General features: G+C 35.4%; 1 protein-coding gene across 3 annotated transcripts in view; it reads right to left on the bottom strand.

The window, feature by feature from the left end:
* The window catches only part of Ino80 (INO80 complex ATPase subunit), a 131,808-nt gene that overhangs the window by 20,067 nt on the left and 92,400 nt on the right, over positions 1–19,341 (bottom strand). For all 3 annotated transcript variants that reach the window (XM_078049791.1, XM_078049790.1, XM_078049792.1), the window contains exons 27-28: positions 19,191–19,318; positions 4,449–4,543 (exon numbers count right to left, since the gene is read on the bottom strand). In XM_078049791.1, coding sequence (XP_077905917.1) covers positions 4,449–4,543; positions 19,191–19,318 — 223 coding nt within the window. The remainder of the gene's footprint in view (positions 1–4,448; positions 4,544–19,190; positions 19,319–19,341) is intronic.

The raw sequence follows: 19,341 nt of genomic DNA, 5'->3' as shown, positions 1-19,341 counted from the left end.
GAGGCAGGGGGTGAGAGGCTTCTCTAATACTTGTGCGAGAGGTGACAGTCTTCCAATGGCCAGGACTTTTTTTCGGTAATTTTTGAAGAAGCCCAGCATAAGAACATGGGTCAGAGTGGGATGAGGGAAACACTGGAATGGAACAAGGAGGTAGACAGAAGACAGCTAGCAAGTATAACAAAAGAAAAGTGTGGAAGCAGAAAGAAAGGCCATTTCCCTTAGTCTAAGGGAAATCAGTTGGAGATGTAGTAGCCACTTACAAATAGGGCTATAAACATAAAAATACTGGTCAACGCAATGTAGATAAAAAGAATTCTAAAAAAATTAGAAATATAATGGTAGAAAAGGCTTCTTTTAGATACAATTATGTATTGAGAAGATGCCCTTTGATGATGTACATGTATGCTACAAAGACTGGCTGCATTCAATGTTATTTTATTATACTGTTGTGGAAAATAAGAATTAAATAAGTCTTGGGTTGGTATAATCAAAGATATCAGCTTCCATTCTGGATTATTTATAACAAAAATATATAGATTAAGCTGCTGAGAAGTTCTATTATTCTTAATAAATCCAGTATTTATAATGTGAGTTAATGTTTTGAGAATTATGATTAAATAGAAGAAAACAAAATTCTGGAAGGCAATGGGGGTGGTCTGGGTGCCCTCTAGAGGCTGAAAAGGAATCTCTCTCAGGGTTTCTGTTGAAAGAGGCCTTAGGTTTCTGGGTGGTCTATGAAACCAAACAACAAGCTTAGGTCTCACTCTCACATCTTTAAGGAAGACTCTCAACCAAAGTGTCCAGGCAGTGCTAGTTACCAAAGACTACAGTAAAGGCTTGTTGACTGACTAAAAAAGAACCAGAATGAAAGAAGATATTGGAGCTTTATAACACTCTTACCAAAAAAGAGAAACCCATGCTACAGCCACTTTTTCTCATATTTTCGAAAGGGTCATCTTGAATGGTCAGAAAATCATGGTAGGGGGAATAAGTAAGGGATCCATTTGAAAAAAGTTCATGGGGTGAGTAAGTGAAGTAAGGGCCAAGGCACCAGAGTGCAAAGACCTTGTGAATGGCTTCTAGGATCATGCTCTGATCACATGTTCTGAATGTTGCCCAGTCAGGACATCCTGGCCAAACAGTCTTTAGTCTCAGTCAGACTTTTTCCTGGAAGGATCCCTCATAAATAAATCTTGTATGAAGGGAATGTAAATGGCTTTTTATAGGAGTTCTTGTTTACTCTGGCTGACCTTTGAGCCACAGGGCTTTCCAGTTGAAACTACATTTTTTTCTTTTGATGTCTTTTCATTAATAATAATAAAAATATTTGGCAAGACATGGCTTTTTGTTTTCAAAAACACCTGCCCTTTTCTGTATATTGGGCTACCATTGCATAAGCCGAGAGGGGCTGGGGTTGTGGCTCATCGGTAGAGCACTCGCCTAGTACGCGAGAGGCCCTGGGTTCGATCCTCAGCACCACATAAAAATAAATAAAATAAAGCCATTGTGACCAACTACAACTAATAAATAAATAAATAAAATGTATAAGCTGAGAACTCCTTCCTGATTTGAAGGGGTCAGTTTAATAACCTTCTGGTCAGCAGAGGCATATTCAGAGAACATACATGAAAAGCAGATTATTTCTGAGCCATAGCCTCAACTCTAAGAATCTAGCTAATAATGCACAAATAGACCAGAAGGCAAAAATAGTCTCTTTTTTCCTCCTAATCCTAGATACAGGGTGAAATGATGGTACCCAGATGTTGAATAATAAATTATCTGCTTTGATAATTAAATAACTCATAAATAACTCATTATTATCTTAGTAATTTTCAGTTATAGAGCCTGGAGGCTCAAGTAAAGTTTCCCAGTTAATGATGTGCAAATATTTTTACTAAGCATAGATAGTACAATTTAGTGGTAAAAATACTTTTTTTTTTTTTTAAGAGCTAAGTTTTCTAAAACTACTATGCATTTCCAGGACTGCCCAAATAAGTGTTTCACAAATTAATCAAGAGACTGTAGATGTAATAAATTAGATATATCTACTCTTTTTTGTTTTTTCCATTAAAAGGTTGTAGCAGGGCTGGGGTTGTAGCTCAGTGGTAAAGCGCTTATCTAGCACGTGTGAGGAACTGGGTTCAATCCTCAGTACCACATAAAAATAAATATATAAAATAAAGATATTGTATCATCTACAACTTAAAAAATTAAAAAAAATAAAAGGTTAAAGCTCAGTTTTCTGGAAATGAATTGGTTACAAGAACAGCTCTACAACTTGGAAGCCCAATCTAGCTCTGATTAGAGTCTAAATCAATAACTTTTCTGCAAAGCAACTATCTGCATAGAATCTTAAAGGCTTATCCCTTCACCTAGTGATTTCCTTGTTTGAATCTATGAAAAGAAGATAATTTGAAATAGTGACAAAGTTTTATATGCAAAGATATGGTCTTAAAAGTAAGAAGATAAAGTTAAAGTAAAAAGGGTCTGGGAATGTAGGCTAGTGGTAAAGTACCCCAGGTTCAAACCCATAGTACCAAAATATATATAATAATGATTGCAAAGAACTTTAAAAGATATGTGAAAAATGAGATCCTTAAATGAACACTATACTAGTGGGAAGTAAACGGAGAAAACAGAGAACTGGTTAAATAACTATTACTTAATGGCTTTTCTTATAACAATGTATAAACTTCATACAACATACCAATAATGTGTCTATGTGATGAGAAAAGAAAGACTTCCTAGGGAACTGCATACTCTATAATAAACTTATTTATTTATGGTACTGAGGCACTTTAACATTGAGCTACATTCCAGTTTTTTCAATTTTTTATTTTGAGACAGTTGCCACAACAAGGTGGTGGGCTAACAGGCACTGCTATACTTATAAGTTTCAAATCAATTCTGGAATCTGATTACTTCTGCTAAGTAAGAAATTATGTCAGTCTATCTCCATAGCTACTCCAAGGTAACAAACTGAAATAGTTTCAAAGTGGATCTTCCCTTCCACTGTTGGCTGAACAGCCATCTGGAATTCTTGTTATCAGCCTAACTGGGTATATATTGTAAACCAAAACATCAGGCTATGACTCTTCACCTCCATTGTAAAGGACAGCAAAAATGGCAATGGCAAAAATTCGAATCAGAAGAGGCATTTTTGTTGAGCTATGGATGTCTTCTATCTTAAGCTGTTTTATATTTGAGTTAAACCATGTTCTAAAACACAAATAAAATTAAAAATTGTAACATATATATAAATGGATATGTGCTTAATTTTCTTCCCAACAATTAATAATTATAAGTTAACTGGCCATACAATTAAAGGTCAGAAAGTTAAAACTATTCTGATTTAGACATTAAGATCTACTTTATTTTTCAATTCTCCAGGTTTAAAGAAGAAAATTAAGGGTGAAGCTCAGCAGATCTGTCATCAGTGAAGTTTGGCTTTCTCTAAGGAGAAAGCAGTAACCAGACTCTTACTTATGAACCAGCACTTAGGATAATTATGGCTCTGTAAACCATCAGCATTCAGCAGGTGGTATTTGAAATTTCATAGGCTCATTAGCAGGTGGGAGAGGTTCTGTGACTAAGAGCCCCTGGCTGATTGTAAACTACTGCAATGCTTGAAGAAAGCATGAAAAGGAAAGATATTTTCCCTTAAACTCATACAAAATAAAATGCAAAAATAAACTAAAACTCAATACAAGTTGGGCACAGAGGTGCACATCTGTAATTCCAGTGACTAGGGAGGCTAAGGAATGAGAATTTCAAGTTTGAGGCCAGCTTTAGCAACTTATCAAGACCCTGTCTCAAAAAAAAAAAAAAAAAAAAAAAAAAAAGGGGCTGGCAATGTAACCCAGGGGTAAAAGCCCTCACCTGAGTTAAATCCCCAGTATAAAAAAATCAAGGCTGAGGCAGGAGGATCACAAGTTCAAAATTATCCTTAGCAACTTAACAAGACCATCTCTCAAAATAAAAGATAAAAGAGGGCTGGAAATGTGGCTCAGTGGATAAGTGCCCTTGGGTCCAATGGGGGAGGGGGCGCTGGGAAAAGGGGAAAATCAACCCTAAGTCCACAGAGTAAAGCTGGCTGGCTATGGTTAACATTCAGGAATACATCCTACAGCCCTGTGGACTTTTTTCCTATATACACATCATCCACTGAGGAGGATCTTCATTCACATTCAGAAATCCTTTTGTTACCCAAATAAATAGGCACTGGCATGGTAAGAAGGCATATTTAAAATAAAAATGACCAGGTGGATATTCTCATTTTCTCTTTTACTCAGACACATAAATATGAAACACTATAAGCAAATATAGCAACCTCTAAATGGCAAGTACTTTACTGTGATTGCTTAACAATCTAAGATAAAATGGTATTTCTTTTTAACTCACCCTTTCAAAATCAAAACAAGAATTTTTGTAATTTCTATTAACCTTACCTGTTCTGAAAATCAGCAACCATGTCCCGCCTCTCTGAGATCTTGGATGAGCCATCAAGCCTCATGTAGGTATGCTTCCTGTAAACCATATATTCCTATCAACCAAGAGAAAAGGATATAGTAAGTCTGATGCAAACTACTGCATTATAATTCTCACAAACATCTACCCACCTTCTACTTCATCCATACACTTACTTGTAAGTCATTATATCCAGTATGGGGAGAAAGCAATCCCCAAAGCACAAGATATTAATTGTATATGAGTTTACTGCCATTATATAGGAATCAAGAACAAACTGCACCCTCAAATTCAACATGGAACCTAATTTTATTCATACAGATTTCAGTAGATTTTATTAAGAAAAAAATTTCCAAGTTAAAAAAAAAAAAAAAAAAAACCCAAAACACCCTCAAAATGAAATACCCAGGGGTTGGGGATATAGCTCAGTTGGTAGCATGCTTGTCTAGCACATACAAAGCAGTGGATTCAACCCCAGCACCACAAAAGGAAAAAAAAAAAGAAAAGAAAAGAAATACCCAAATCAAAATGGCTTTCAGTTACCAACCAGATGTTTTTCACAGATAGGAACATATACTGTTTTCTTTCAGTGATTAAGGTTCACACTAGAAATTGAAGAAGACAGCAGAAATCCCATGTTCATGGAGAGGCAGAATTTTAATATTGTTAAAATGGCCTTACTAACAAAAGCAATATACACATTCAATGCAATCTCCATTAAAATACCAATGGCATTCTTCATAAACTAGAAAAAACACTCCCAAAATTTATTTGGAAGAATAAAAGACCCAGAATAGCCAAAGCAATTCTAAGCCAAAAAAGCAATGTAGGAGGCATCACAATATCTGACTTCCAATTATACTACAGAGCTACAGCAACAAAAACTGCATAGTACTGACATAAAACATAGACCAATAGAACAATGGCATAGAATAGAAGACACAGAGGCAAACTGTTTATCTGTAGTCATCTAATCCTTCACAAAGGTGCTAAAAACCTCTACTGGAGAAAGAACAGCCTTTTAAACAAATGATGCTGGAAAAACTTGTTATCTTTATGTGGAAGAATGAAACTAGACCCTTACCTCTCACCCTACACCAACATCAACTCAAAATGGATCAAAGACCTAGGAATTAAGACCACAAAGTATGCGACTCCTAGAAGAATATGTAGGGTCAAGATTCCAACATACAGCTATAGGCAACAATGTTCTTAATAGGACCCCTAACACTCAAGGAATAATGCCAGGAGTTAGTAAATAAGATGGCATCAAATTAAAAAGCTTCTGCACAGCAAAGGAAACAATTAGGAATGTAAAGACAGAACCTATAAGATGGGAAAAAAATCTTTGCTAGCTATTCTTCTGACAAAAGATTATAGTTTTGTGAGTTCTTTATTCTAGATATTAAACACCAAAAACCGAATAACCCTATTAATAAGGGGCAAATGAAAAAATACAGTTTTCAAAAGAAGAAATACAAATGGCCAATAAATAAAATATATGAAAATACATTAAATTAAAATATATGAAAAATGGACAACATCATCAGCAATCAGGGAAATGCAAATCAAAACTACACTGAAATTTTATCTCATACTACTCAGAATGGAAGCCATCAAGAATACAAATAATAATAAATGCTGCAGAGGATATGAAGAATAGGGAACACTTTTACACTGTTTGTGAGATTATAAATTTGTACAGTCACTATTGAAATCAATATGAAAGTTCCTTGAAAGACTAGCAAGGAAATACCATATGACCCAGCTATACCACTCCTTGGTATTTATTCTCAAGTATTAAAGTTATCATACTATATTGATACATTCATACCCATGTTTATAACAGCACAACTCACAATAGCCAAACTTTGGAACCACCTTAGATGGTATATATACACAAAGGATAAAGAAAATGTGATATACGCACATACACAAAAGAGTTTTATTCAGCCACAAATTTTAAAAAAACTTGTTATTTGGATGGATCTAGAGACCAATATGTTAAGTGAAATAAGCAAAATTCAGGTCAAGGATCATGTTTTCTAACATAGGTTGAAGCCAGAAAGAAACAAAGAAAAGAGGGTGGTGGGAAGGGGTAGGATCTCCTGAAAACCAACAGGAAATCAGTAGAGGAAAGAGACAAGTGGACAGGAGGTTGGGAGGGAGAGGAGGAAGTGATAGGGAGTGATAGTGGCCAAATTGTTTTGTTATATTGTGTGCATATATGAATATGTAACAACAAATCCCACCATTATGTACAACGATAATGCACCAATTAAAAAAAAAAAAGATTCACATTATAGTGCCCACAACAATCCCACACAAGCAAATCCTGACTGACCAACGTTTTTGAATTTAAAGCCTCCTTATCAGAGCAAAACAGAAAACAAGATAATTTCTTGTCTGACAGAGAATCTTCTTGACATCATCTATAAAAGGAATTACAACTTTAAGAGCGGAGAGGAGGGGGCTGTGATTGTAGATTGGTGGTAGAGCGCTTGGTTAGCATGTATGAGGTACTGGGTCCAGTCCTCAGCACCACATAAAAATAAAGGTATTGTGTCAATCTACAACTAAAAAAAGAAAAGACTTCAAGAGATGCAGTGGACAGAATGTCTTCCTATTTTTAGAATTTGCGATTCCTCTTATAGATGATGTTCAAATGAACACTGATTTCCTCTTTGTGACCTTCTGGTTGCATTGGTAATATTATAAATAGTCCACTGTGGAAAAGCCAATGCCTATTTATAAGCAAAAACAAGAGACAGTTATAGTAGTCCTTCCTTATACATGATTTCAGTTACCTGTGGTAAACCACTGACTATAAATATTAAATGGAAAATTCCAGAAATAAACAATTTATATGTTTTGAATAACTTATACTATAGTTTACTGTTGTAATTATTCCATTTTATTACTAGCTCTTGTTAATCTTACTAATTTATAAACTATCAAGTATGTACAGGCAAAAAATATGTATGGTATTTGATAAGATTAGGCACAAGATGAGGTTCTTAGAATGAATGTATCCTCCACAGATATGGGGGAGACTGTCCTTATCTAAAGGCCCCCCTTATCTAGAGGATACTTTAATCTATTTTAAAAAACTAAGCAAGTTTTTAAAAATTACAGCATCATAATTATACATAATAACTGGGTTCATTTTGACAAAATCATACATGCAAGAAATTTGATTTAAATTCCTATTCCCCTCCTTTCCTTCCCTCCTCCCTCTCTACTAAACTTTTTCTCTTCAACATATTATAAAGGTTGAATTCTCTTTGATATCTTTAAATATGAATCAATATAATTTTGTTAAATTCATTATCTTCCCCCTTCCCTTCCTTCCTCCCTCCCTGTTAATTCTCCTTTTTCTGCTCTGATCTTCCCTCTTTTTGCTATCTTATCTCTTCTCTGAGACTAAATATTTCTACTTTGGGAAAATGGTTATATTAGTCTCTGGGCTCAAATATTCTTTTAAGTTTGGTATGGCTAGTGCAGTGTATGTGGCAGCCTATTAAGAGCAAATGATGTTCAACATCTCTAGCAATGAGAGAAATGCAAATTAAAACTACACTTGAGATTTAATCTGACTCCACTCAGAAAAAGTGTTGGTGAGGATGTAGAGAAAAGGATACACTAATACATTGCTGGTAGGACTGCAAATTGGTGCAATCACTCTGTAAAGCAGAATGGAGATTCCTCAGAAAACTTGAAATCAAACTTCCATTTGGCCCAGCTATCCACTATCCCACTCCTCAGTACTTAAAATCAACGTACTACAGGGACACAGCCACATTAATGTTTATAGCAGCTGAATTCACAACAGCTAAGCTATGGGACCAACCTAGGTACCCTTTAACAGATGAATGGATAAAGAAATATGGTATATACACAATGGAATATTACTCAATCATAAAAAGAATGACTTTATGACATTTCCTGGAAAATGGATGACCTGGAGACTATTATGCAAAGCAAAATAAGTCAATCCCCCAAAACCACAGGTCAGATGTTCTCTCTGATATGTGGATGCTAACACACAACAAGAGGAGGTGAAAAAGAATAGAAGTTCAGTAGATTAGACAAAGGAGAATGAGGGAGGGAGGGGAGACAGGAAATAGAAGACAGTGGAATGAATCTGACTTAACTTTCCTATGTGCACATATGAATATACCACAATCATATCCACATCATATATAACCACAGACTAGGATCCTAATTAGAATAAGACGCACTCCATGTTTGTATAAATATCTCAAAATACACTCTAGTGACAAAGAGCAAATGATTGTAAAGAACCTGACAGAGGTCTTGGGCTAGGGTATCATTGAGGTGAAGCTGGTCAACCAACTACATTAGGGCACTGAGGCACATATATTTCATTGTGTTTTATGGTGTTTGTTTGTTTTAACTATTTTTTTCCCATCTTGGGGTAGTTCCCTAATGGCTCAGAAAACATTCAACCAAAGTAAAATTTCAAGGTTACACTTAGTGGTAAAAGCCCTACAATTGGACTGGATTAATGGTAGATGAGAAGGAATTCAGGATAGAAGATGAAAACAGAGCATCCCACAAATTTAAATCTAACAAAAAAAAATAAGTATATGGACATGCAAAAATCTGTTAAAAGCTGGACGGGGGAATTTCTAATCTTCATACTATAGAAAAACACCTCAAAGACAACTCATAAGAAGCCCACTCATACCTTGGCAGCTAATCCAATCAGGAAATGCTGCAAGACAACAAAATAAACAGACTATACCAGGACAGTTTACAGAGTCATCCATCCCACATTAAATCTAACAAAAAAAAAAAAAAAAAAGGTTGACTTCTTACACAGACTTTTTTTTTTTTAAGTACTGGGGATTAAACCCAGGGCCTCAACCGAGTAGACAAGTGCTCTGCCACTTAGCTACATCTCAAGATCTTTCCAAAAATTTCATTTTGATATACAACAAAAAATTATTTTAATTTCTGCTACATGGCCCAGACTGGCCTTGAACTTGAAACCCTCTTTTCTCAGCCTTTTCAGTAGTTGGAATTACAAGTGTGTACACCTGTGCCTAGCCCACACAAGCACTCTTTTGCCTTTTAAACCAGAATTTCTAAACTCATGAAAGCACTAATAATAAATTTCTTTAAAAAAATTCGGAGGGTACTTGAGATTAAAACCATTAAAACCAGGGTGCTCTACACAGAAGTACATCCACAGTCCTTTTTATTTTTTTATATTGAGATATCATTTTCCTAAGTCGTGGAGGCCATCCTCAAAGTTGTGATCCCCTTGCTAGAATGGCTAAGATTATACCACCTGGCTTCTTGTAAATCTTGCTGCTCACATACTTAATATTTCAAGGTTAGCAAAACACCAGGGACATTAATCCTAGACCAACCCTGATTACAGAAAGCCTCTTACAGAGGCAACAGAAGTGAATCTTTCGTTTTTACTACTTCAAAACTTAGCTCTTAGAAGGGGAGAAATGGGATTTCAGAAGACTTTAGATAAGTTAAGATCCTACTTCAGCAAACAGCTTCAAGATATTAAGTAAATGGACATGCAAAAATCTGTTAAAAGCTGGACAGGGGAATATCTAATTTTCATACTATAGAAAAACACCTCAAAGACAAAAGACTATGCTAAAAAAGCAATACAATGATTTTTTTTTTTTTTTTTTTTTTTGGCGGGGAGGCACTAAGGATTGAACCCAGGGGAACTTTACCATTGAGCCACATCACTAGTTCTTTTATTTTTATCCTGAGACAGTGTCTCACTAAATTACCCAGGATTTGCTAAATTGCTGAGGCTGGCTTTGAACTTGCAATCTGCTTGCCTCAGCCTCTTGAGTTGCTGGGATTACAGTGTGTGTCACCACGCCTGGCTTCTAATGCTTCTTTTATTCACCAATTCTGAACATTCCAAAGTGACTCTAGATGTCTTTCTAAAATTCCAAGCTGTTTAGCAAAAGATAATACAGCCAAATGCTTATTTGGAAAGAAATTCTTAATTCCTTCCAAGTGTTAATTTCAAGAACTGTACTCACTTCCATTCTTAGTTTTTACATAACCTTTTTCATATTATATGAAAGAAATCTTAATATTTGAGTATACAATTCAATTCTATACAGTTAAAATCCTCTAACAAATGATTTTATAGTATTCATAGCACATTTGAAAATTATAAAAATCTACCTCAAAAAACTATCAACACTCACCAATTGCAACACCAAAAGGTTTTCCTAAAATCTGTTGTTAGACCCTTCCTTACTATATTCTTTTCAAACCCTGAGATCCAGTTAATCAAAAACTTTTGCTGAATTTTGCAGCCTAGGTATGGCTTAAAAATGGTACAACCATTCCCATTTATCCTTCAATTCCCTATAGTACACTCTTGTATCTGAGGACTACTGTGGATGATTAGATTTAACATTTATGAGGTTTGTAGTACTTGTGCATTAAAGCACTTCTGAGCATTAAGGAGGATTTATGGGACAAAAAAAAAGACACCAAAAATTTTTAAATGTTTATTTTATTTATTTATTTTTAAATATTTATTTTTTAGTTTTTGGTGGAAACAATATCTTTATTTTATTTTTAAGTGGTGCTGAAGATCGAACCCAGCGCCCCAGCATGCCAGGCAAGCGAATTACTGCTTGAGCCTCATCCCCAGCCCTTATTTTATTTTTTGCAATGCTGGGGATTGAACCCAGGATCTTGTGCATGCTAGGTAATAAGCACCCTACACCAAGTCACACCCTCAGCTCTCAAGACCAATTATTACCCAATTCTATACACCAGGAACTTTGTAGAAATCAAGGATATTCCACCTATATCCATTATTGGCATTTAGTATAGGATAACCAATTAGTATGATTAAGTTTCCTGAAGCCTCTAAAAGCAAGCAGAATTCCTTCTGCTCCATTTAAGGCAGCAGCAGAATAGAACCAAAATGCATAATTTCCTTTCCTATAGCTTTAAAGTTCTCTCCTTTGATTAAACAGATATGAACATCAGTACTCACAAATAGACTACTATGGATCAATAATTATGAACCAAAGTGAATGCTACTTGAACTAATAAAATGTAGTCTTTAGCATTTAGGAAGTATTGAGAACTATACAATTTTAATAGGCATTATTTTAATTTTAAAATTACTTTTAAAAAGAAAATTTAAAAAAGAAGAAAAAAATTAACAAAAATAATTATTGAAGACGTAAAAGGCATTATTGATAAGATGTACTATTGGCATTTGAGTAGTGATTCTTAAATAGGATTAAAAATACATAAGCTGGGATCTATGCTGGTGATTCTGATTTTGTGGGAGGACTGGGGCCCATACTGATTTATTTTGTTAGAATTGCTATTATCAGAAAGACAAAAGATAACAAATGCTGATCAGGTTGTTGAAAAATGGAATCCTTGTACATTGCTGGTGGGAATATAAATTCGTGCAGCCATCATGGAAAACAGAATAGAAGTACCATATTATCTGGGATGCCCACTTCTGGGTATACAGTCAAAGGAAATGAAATTAGTATTTCAAAGAGATAATTGTACCCCCATGTTCGCTGCAGAATTATTTGTCACAGTCAAGAAATGTTATGCAAAAGTAAACCTATTAAGTCAAATTCACGAAAGCAGAGAATAGAAAGGTAGGTATTAGAAACTGGAGCTATGTTGGGTAACAGTTCAGTTATGCAGGACAAAAAAGTTCTGAAGATCTAATGCATAGCACAGTAACTATATAGTTAATAATACTGTACTGCATGCTTAAAATTTGGTAAGAGTCCATTTCTAAATGTTCTCATAACATACAAAATTATAACTACATAGGTGATGAATATATTAATTAGCTTGACTATAGCAATGATTTCACAATGCATATATGTATTAAAATATGTTATGGAGCTGGGCATGGTGGCGCATGCCTGTAATCCCAATGGCTTAGGAGGCAGAGACAGGAGGATTATGAGTTCAAAGCCAGACTCAGCAATTCAGCAAGGCCCTAAACAACGCAGCAAGACCTTGTCTCTAAATAAAATTCAAAAAAGGGTTGGGGATGTGGCTCAGTAGTTAAGCATCCCCTGGGTTCCAATCCCCAGTACAAAAAAAAAAAAAAAAAAGTGGTCCAAGGTGGTGTCTTGCACGTGGCCTTTAATCTCAGTGACTGAGATGGTTGATGCAGGAGGATCACAAATTCAAGGCCAGCATCAATAATTTAGCAAAGCCCTAAGCAACTTAATGAGACCCTGCCCCAGAACTCCCCAAAAAATAGGGCTGGGGACATAGCTAAATGGTAAGGTAAAACACTCCTGGGCTTAATACTCAGTATCAAAAACAAACAAACAACAAACAACAACAAAATTATGCTGTCCACATTAAATACACACAATTTTTATTTAGCAACTATACCTCATTTAAAGTTGGCCATTTTAAAGTTGATATCAATAGACACCACATACCAGCAGTTGAGACACTATAGAAGGAAAGCATTGCAGGGTCCCTTTGATCCTTCCTATGCAATATGGCCCAAAATCTAAAGTTTGTCAAAAATGCAGAATAGAGGGACACACCCTATGAACAGTGAACCACATCTATATTTTAATAATGTATGACTTGCAAGCCACAAACTGTTGTAGAACATATGGTATTTTTAAAGCACTGGGACTAAAAAATACACTATTTATAAAGTAAGATTCTTATAAAGAATCCTTCTAACATATAAAATAGAGAAACATTAGTATTCTGGTTGACAAAGAAGGAAGGAAAGTTCAAGGACCCATCTGCTTAATCTTTACCTGTCCTTTGCGTACCACATCCCATTAGTTTGAAAACCACTGTTTCTTTTTTCTCCTTAATATGTTTTTAGTTGTAGCTGGACACAATACCTTTATTTTATTTATTTATTTTCATGTGGTGCTGAGGATTGAACCCAGTGCTTCACATGTGCTAGGCAAGCGCTCTACCACTGAGCTACAACCCCAGCTGAAAACTACTGGTTTTTTTAAGACATTTATTTTTAGTTATAGGTGGACACAATATCTTAATTTTATTTTTATGTGGTGCTGAGGATCGAACTTAGCGCCTCATGCATGCTAGGTGAGCGCTCTACCCCTTGAGCCACAACTCCAGCCCTGAAAACCACTGTTTTTAATGCAAGAAGATATTTCAGTTCTGGATCATATCCACAAGTCCTACTTGTTAAGCAGTAATATGTAGATGTGTCAACATAACTCAATATAGTTTTATAAATGATTTTTCACTACTTTAAGGTATAAATAAAAGCAAATATACATACACTCTGTAGTATAATATAAAGGGACTAGGCTCACTTGAGTAGCAGTGATAATTATGGCATTTACTAAATATTCACTAATAATATTCTCTAAGTTATAGTCACTGTTTTATGTACTTTATCTAGTTTAGCTTATCTAATCCTAAGATAATCTTTAAAGTAGTATTATTATCCCACTTTTCAGATGTTAAGTAAGGTCTCTAAAGCAAAACAGGTGGTAGGGAGTAGACCTAGAACTGGAACTCAAGTGGACTGAATCCAGAGCTCTCAGCTTAATCCTTCTATTCTTTCCCAAATGAAAAGAATGTTCACCAATACTGGGGGCGGCGGGTGGGGGAAGAGGTGGAGGGAATCCCACTTATCCTAAATTTCTTATTACATTCTATCCACAAGACCTAGCCATTACCATCAGAAAAATTAAACACTTGGAAAAATAAAGGCAAATGTTGACACACCCCTATTATCAATCTTCTATTCTGAAACTTCTATTTCACAGTTGTCTTTGAAGTTCATTCTAACCCAATTTCACTTTCATAAAACAATCTGAGAAAAGAACCAAGGATAATCAACAAACCTTTAGACCTGGGTTAACTTTAATTTTCTTGGACATGCTTTCCCTCTTTGGGGTATAAAACCAGGAAAAAGTTAGGTTTTTCTCTATGGGTATCACAGTTTCTTTGCAGTCCAACCAAATAGCACCAAGAGCGTGAAATATGACGGCCACACTTCTGTATGTAATAAAGAGAGCCCTTCACAGCATGTTCCTATCACAAGGCCTTCCTGGGCCCATCATAATCTGCCTTCAACCTACTTAACATATTTCCTTTTCTCCTAGACCATACATTCTAGTATCACTGGGCTACTTCCCTCAAATGTCTTGTACCTTTGGGTCTTTTTGCCTTTTTATACTAGGCTTCTTTTGTCTTAAATTCCCTTCCTCCCTAATGGTTAATATTCTATTTAAGTTCAGATATCACAGTCTATATGAAACTTTTCTCAATAGTGACCCTGACAGAGTATAAAATAAATGTATCCCCTCTTGCTGTTCTTAACTTTGTCAATGCTTCACTTGGGCACTAATATTAAGGTCCATCTGATGATAATTTCTGTATGTATGTGTTTCCTTGAAGTCAAAGACAGGTTTAACTGACCTTCACATCTGCTTTACTCATGGGCTGAGGATATAGCTCAGTTGGTAGAGTGCTTGCCTTGCATGCACAAGGCCCTGAATTCAATCCCCAGCACTACCAAAAACTAAACAAAAAAAGCTCTACTCATGGGTGCCACAGGATGAGAGGAAGAACTCTACAAATACTGTGATGGTAAGCTGACAAATTTCCCTCTTTCATTCTTAAGATCTTATGAAGATTCCAGTTCACAGCAACCCAAATTTGCTTTTCATTTCATGGGGGCAGTTTTGGAATCTTTAGCTTCCCAGTATTTCAAATGTCATCATTTATTATGGATTATTTACTTTTAAACTCTATGATGTACTATTGGAAGATTTGTCTGGGTTTCAGTACTTAATAATCACATTACACATAGCATCAGTTGGCTGACCCTTTCCAAGTATTTCTGTATTGCATTAAAAAAAAAAAAAAGACCATATGACTTATTTCCTTAAACTACAGACTTAGTTGCTTGATACAACAAGAATAAATCTCAAAAGAGGAAACCTAGAGATAAGGTAAGTCATGTGTAATGAGTTAAAAGCAACTACTGGATATGGAAGGGGTCCCCAACTATGATAATACCAGTCAAGAGAAAAAGAGTTTTGCCCATGTCTATACTATCATCCCAAATGCACAGGGATTATGTCTATTTCCATAGTACTCTGAATAGGCAGACACCACAGTGGACTCAGTAAGTATAAAATAAATCTACTAACATATAACATTTAATGATCTACCATATCTTTATACTTTTTTAGAAAAATATTTATTTGTTTTTAGTTATAGGTGGACACAATATCTTTATTTTATCTTTATATGGTACTGAGTACTTTATATGTGCCTCAAGCATGCTTGGCAAGCGCTCTACCTCTGAGCTACAACCCCAGCCCCTCTACCATGTTTAACTTATACCTACTGCAAACTAAAAATTTTTGATCCTAGAAATTAAATGATCTCTTTGTGTGTGTGTGTTTGTGTGTGTGTGTGTGGTGCTGGAGATTGAACACAGGGCTTTGTGCATATGAGAGGCAAGCACTCTACTTACTGAGCTATATCCCCAGCCCAGCAATCACCCTTTTGACAATCCTCTAATCCAGAAGACATGGGAAAGAATAAGACATTCCTGAATACAGAATTCTATTTGAAAGAAGTTCTGATATTTACACAAGCAATTTCAATTAATTTCATATTTTTACCCAAGGGAAAAAGAACACTATCATTCTCTTTAGAAAATACTAAGCAAATACTAAAGTGCCTAGAACTAATTTTTCTTACAGAATGGAAACCAAGCATGTGAATCTTTACTGCCATCTATTTCTGCTGAGTTCCAGAAATAAAGAGATGGACAGCTAAGGCTAACACAAAAAACAATAACAAGGGGAAAAAATGCCAAATAAAAGAGAAATGCTAACATATTCCACAGCTATACAACAGAACTTCGATGCTTCCATGTGAGTTTCTAACTCCTAGTCTACTGGAAACTTTTCTATCCCTCTTTGTATGGTATAAGATGTCAATGGGAAAAAAAAAAAGAGAGAGAGACTCCTATAAAAACCAAAACAATCAACATACTCTGTGAAATATAAATGGAGACATAATCATGCATTTTACCAACATTCACAATATATTTACATTTCAAAAAATGATTAGACATAGAGGAACACTGTAGCCATTATAACTCCATGCTCACAAAACAAATTCTATTGAGAACTAGTTTCTTGGAATATAGAATGTGGTTCATTTGAATGAAAAACATTAATACAAATGAACAAAAAAAGAATACATTTTCATAAAAGAATATAACATTGAAGAAACAACGTTAGTAAAATATAGTACTAGGAAAACTAGAGAACACTTCCATTTCAGTTTTGGAAACATACTAACAGTTGCAACATTCTCTGGCTTCAACATAGATGTGGGCTGTACATATGGTTAAGGAATGTCAGCAGTTGTAAAATTCATGCTTTAAATTGCTTTTCCCTAAGTTAGAATTCCTCATAGAGAGATGCATTTACATTTAAGAAGGTTCTCACAAGATGCCTTGTTTGCAAATCCTATAAACTATGTCCTACTCCCTCAAGTAAATACTGGATTAGATAGAAGTGACCTATGGGTGGGGCTTTACAGCATACTTCCTGAACAAAACTCATCATACTTTAAAGTATTTTACTTTAGTAATATTTAATAAGTACCTACAAGTGTGCAATACACAGAATGAGGAATAAAAATGTAGGGCTAAATTAAACTACCTATATTCACTTTCATCTGACAGAGCTAGCTTATTTATGGGTTGCTGCCCAGATTCCCTTAAAAATTCCCTTTAATACAAATGAACTTTCAAGACTCTCTACTGATAATGCCTTGGAAAAAAAAGATCATCGCCTCCCTTACTAAATCTGTATGTAGCATTATTGATTTTTCATAATTCTTAGCATCTGAAGAACACTACTTTATCTGTACTGTCCCTGACTCTTAAGGACAAGACAAGTGTACTTTACCTAAAAAAGGCATCAGTGTAGGAAAATTGTTTTGGTTGTTGGCATCACCGGGTTTGAACAGAACATTAGAGATGCAGGCAGCCCTTTTATTTTGGATTGCTGCTGTCAGTACCTTTAACATAGTCAAAATTTATATCAAACATAATGATTTAAACACTTATGACTTATAGCTTATTAGCATTATTTTCAACCTTCAAAAATAAGTGATCTACTCAAAACACAAACCAGAAAGTTTGTCTTATCAATGGCATTCAAGGGGCTAAACATTATTATGAAACCTAAGACTTGGTGATTAAACTGACTTCAAATAGCACATATGTCTCTTGCACAAAGAAGTTACTAAATTAATAAAAGGAGCCTGACACCCAATTTGGATAAACTCACTGTAAAATTCAGTAAATCAATCTTGGCTTTCCAAGATCCTAAAAACCTTCCTTACAGATACCTTTGTTCCGTCTGCACTTCTATGGTCTCTATATCCTTATTCATAGACAGGGATGTCATGGTCCAATTTCCATTTACCGGAATATAAAGACTTACAAATATAATACTCAAGGAAAAACATAAAAGCATTTATATACTCCTCACAACTAGGCACTTTAGCCTCTCCAACATTCTTGTATAAAGACTTTAATCTAGTGGTTTATGATTATTTATTCTCATTCTCACTCTCCTATTTCTGTATCCATGATCTCCTCTCATTTATTAAGGCAAGAAAGAAAGAGAACCTGAATGTGAAAATAATTAAAGAAAAAAAAAAACCCTGCTTTCCTGTAAATATTTTTCACCACTAATCCAGTGGTTGTGAATCCTGGATGTATATTATAATCACTTCAGGAAATTTTAAATATCCTGATGCTCCAGTTACATTCCAAACTTCCTAAATAAGAATCTCTGGAGTTGAGATCAGATATCAGCATTTTTTAAAAGCTTACTAGGTAACTGCAATATGTAGACAAGAATCATTTCATTAATTAAGGTTGAATACTGGCTCTCTGGTTTTTTATATAGAAAAACTAATCCCAAACTTGTGGGTTTTTTGGGTTTTTTTTATTCAATAGAAGAGATAGAAGCCAGGGTTGCTCAACCACTGAGCCGCATCTCCAGTTCTTTATTTTTTTAGAGATAGAGTCTTGCTAAGCTTCTGAGGCTGCCTTTGAACTTGTGATATTTTTGCCGTAACCTCTCAAAGTTGTTGGGATCACGGGTGTGCGCCACAGTGCCCAGCTCCCAATCTTGGTTTCCATACAGAATTTCAAGAAACTTTTCAAAGATTCCTGGGTTGTGATTTGCTTTAATATTGGAGAATTTCACCAGGTATGGTGGCACATAACTGTGATGCCAGCAATTTGGGAGTTTGGGGCAAAAGATTGCAACTGTAAGACCAGCCTCAGTAACTCAGCAAGACCATGTCTCAAAAAATAATAAAAAGGACTGGGATATAGTTAGCTCAGTGGTAAAATGCTGTTGGGAATCAATCACTAGTATGTACCCCACCCCCCAGTCATAAAGGGAAAAATTAGAGAATTTTGTCCCTTGGAAAAGGATGTTTTTCATTGGCTGTAAGGAAGGAGACAGAATTTTTTTTTGCATACTCTCCATCTGCCAGGAGCTGGTTCTGTTCCCTATGTTGACTAAAAGCAAACAAAAAAATTTTGGGGTTCTCATTAAATAGGATTAATACCAGTCATGAATATCTGATTCCATCAATGTAAATGCCAAGGAAGCTTAGGCCCCCAAGATTCCTTCTCCTACCTCCAGAAGATCTATCATCCTGGTCATCTGGGAGTAGATAAGGACCCTATGTCCTTGAGATTTGAGCCGAGTCAGCAGGACATCAAGGGCATATAGTTTTCCACTGTCAGTGATGAGGCTCTCCTTGCCTGGGGAGAAGAAAAAGGAGGAG

The sequence above is a fragment of the Ictidomys tridecemlineatus genome, chromosome 5 (genome assembly GCF_052094955.1).
Source record: "Ictidomys tridecemlineatus isolate mIctTri1 chromosome 5, mIctTri1.hap1, whole genome shotgun sequence".
NCBI lineage: Eukaryota > Metazoa > Chordata > Mammalia > Rodentia > Sciuridae > Ictidomys > Ictidomys tridecemlineatus.
This window is presented reverse-complemented; position numbering and strand designations above follow the sequence as displayed.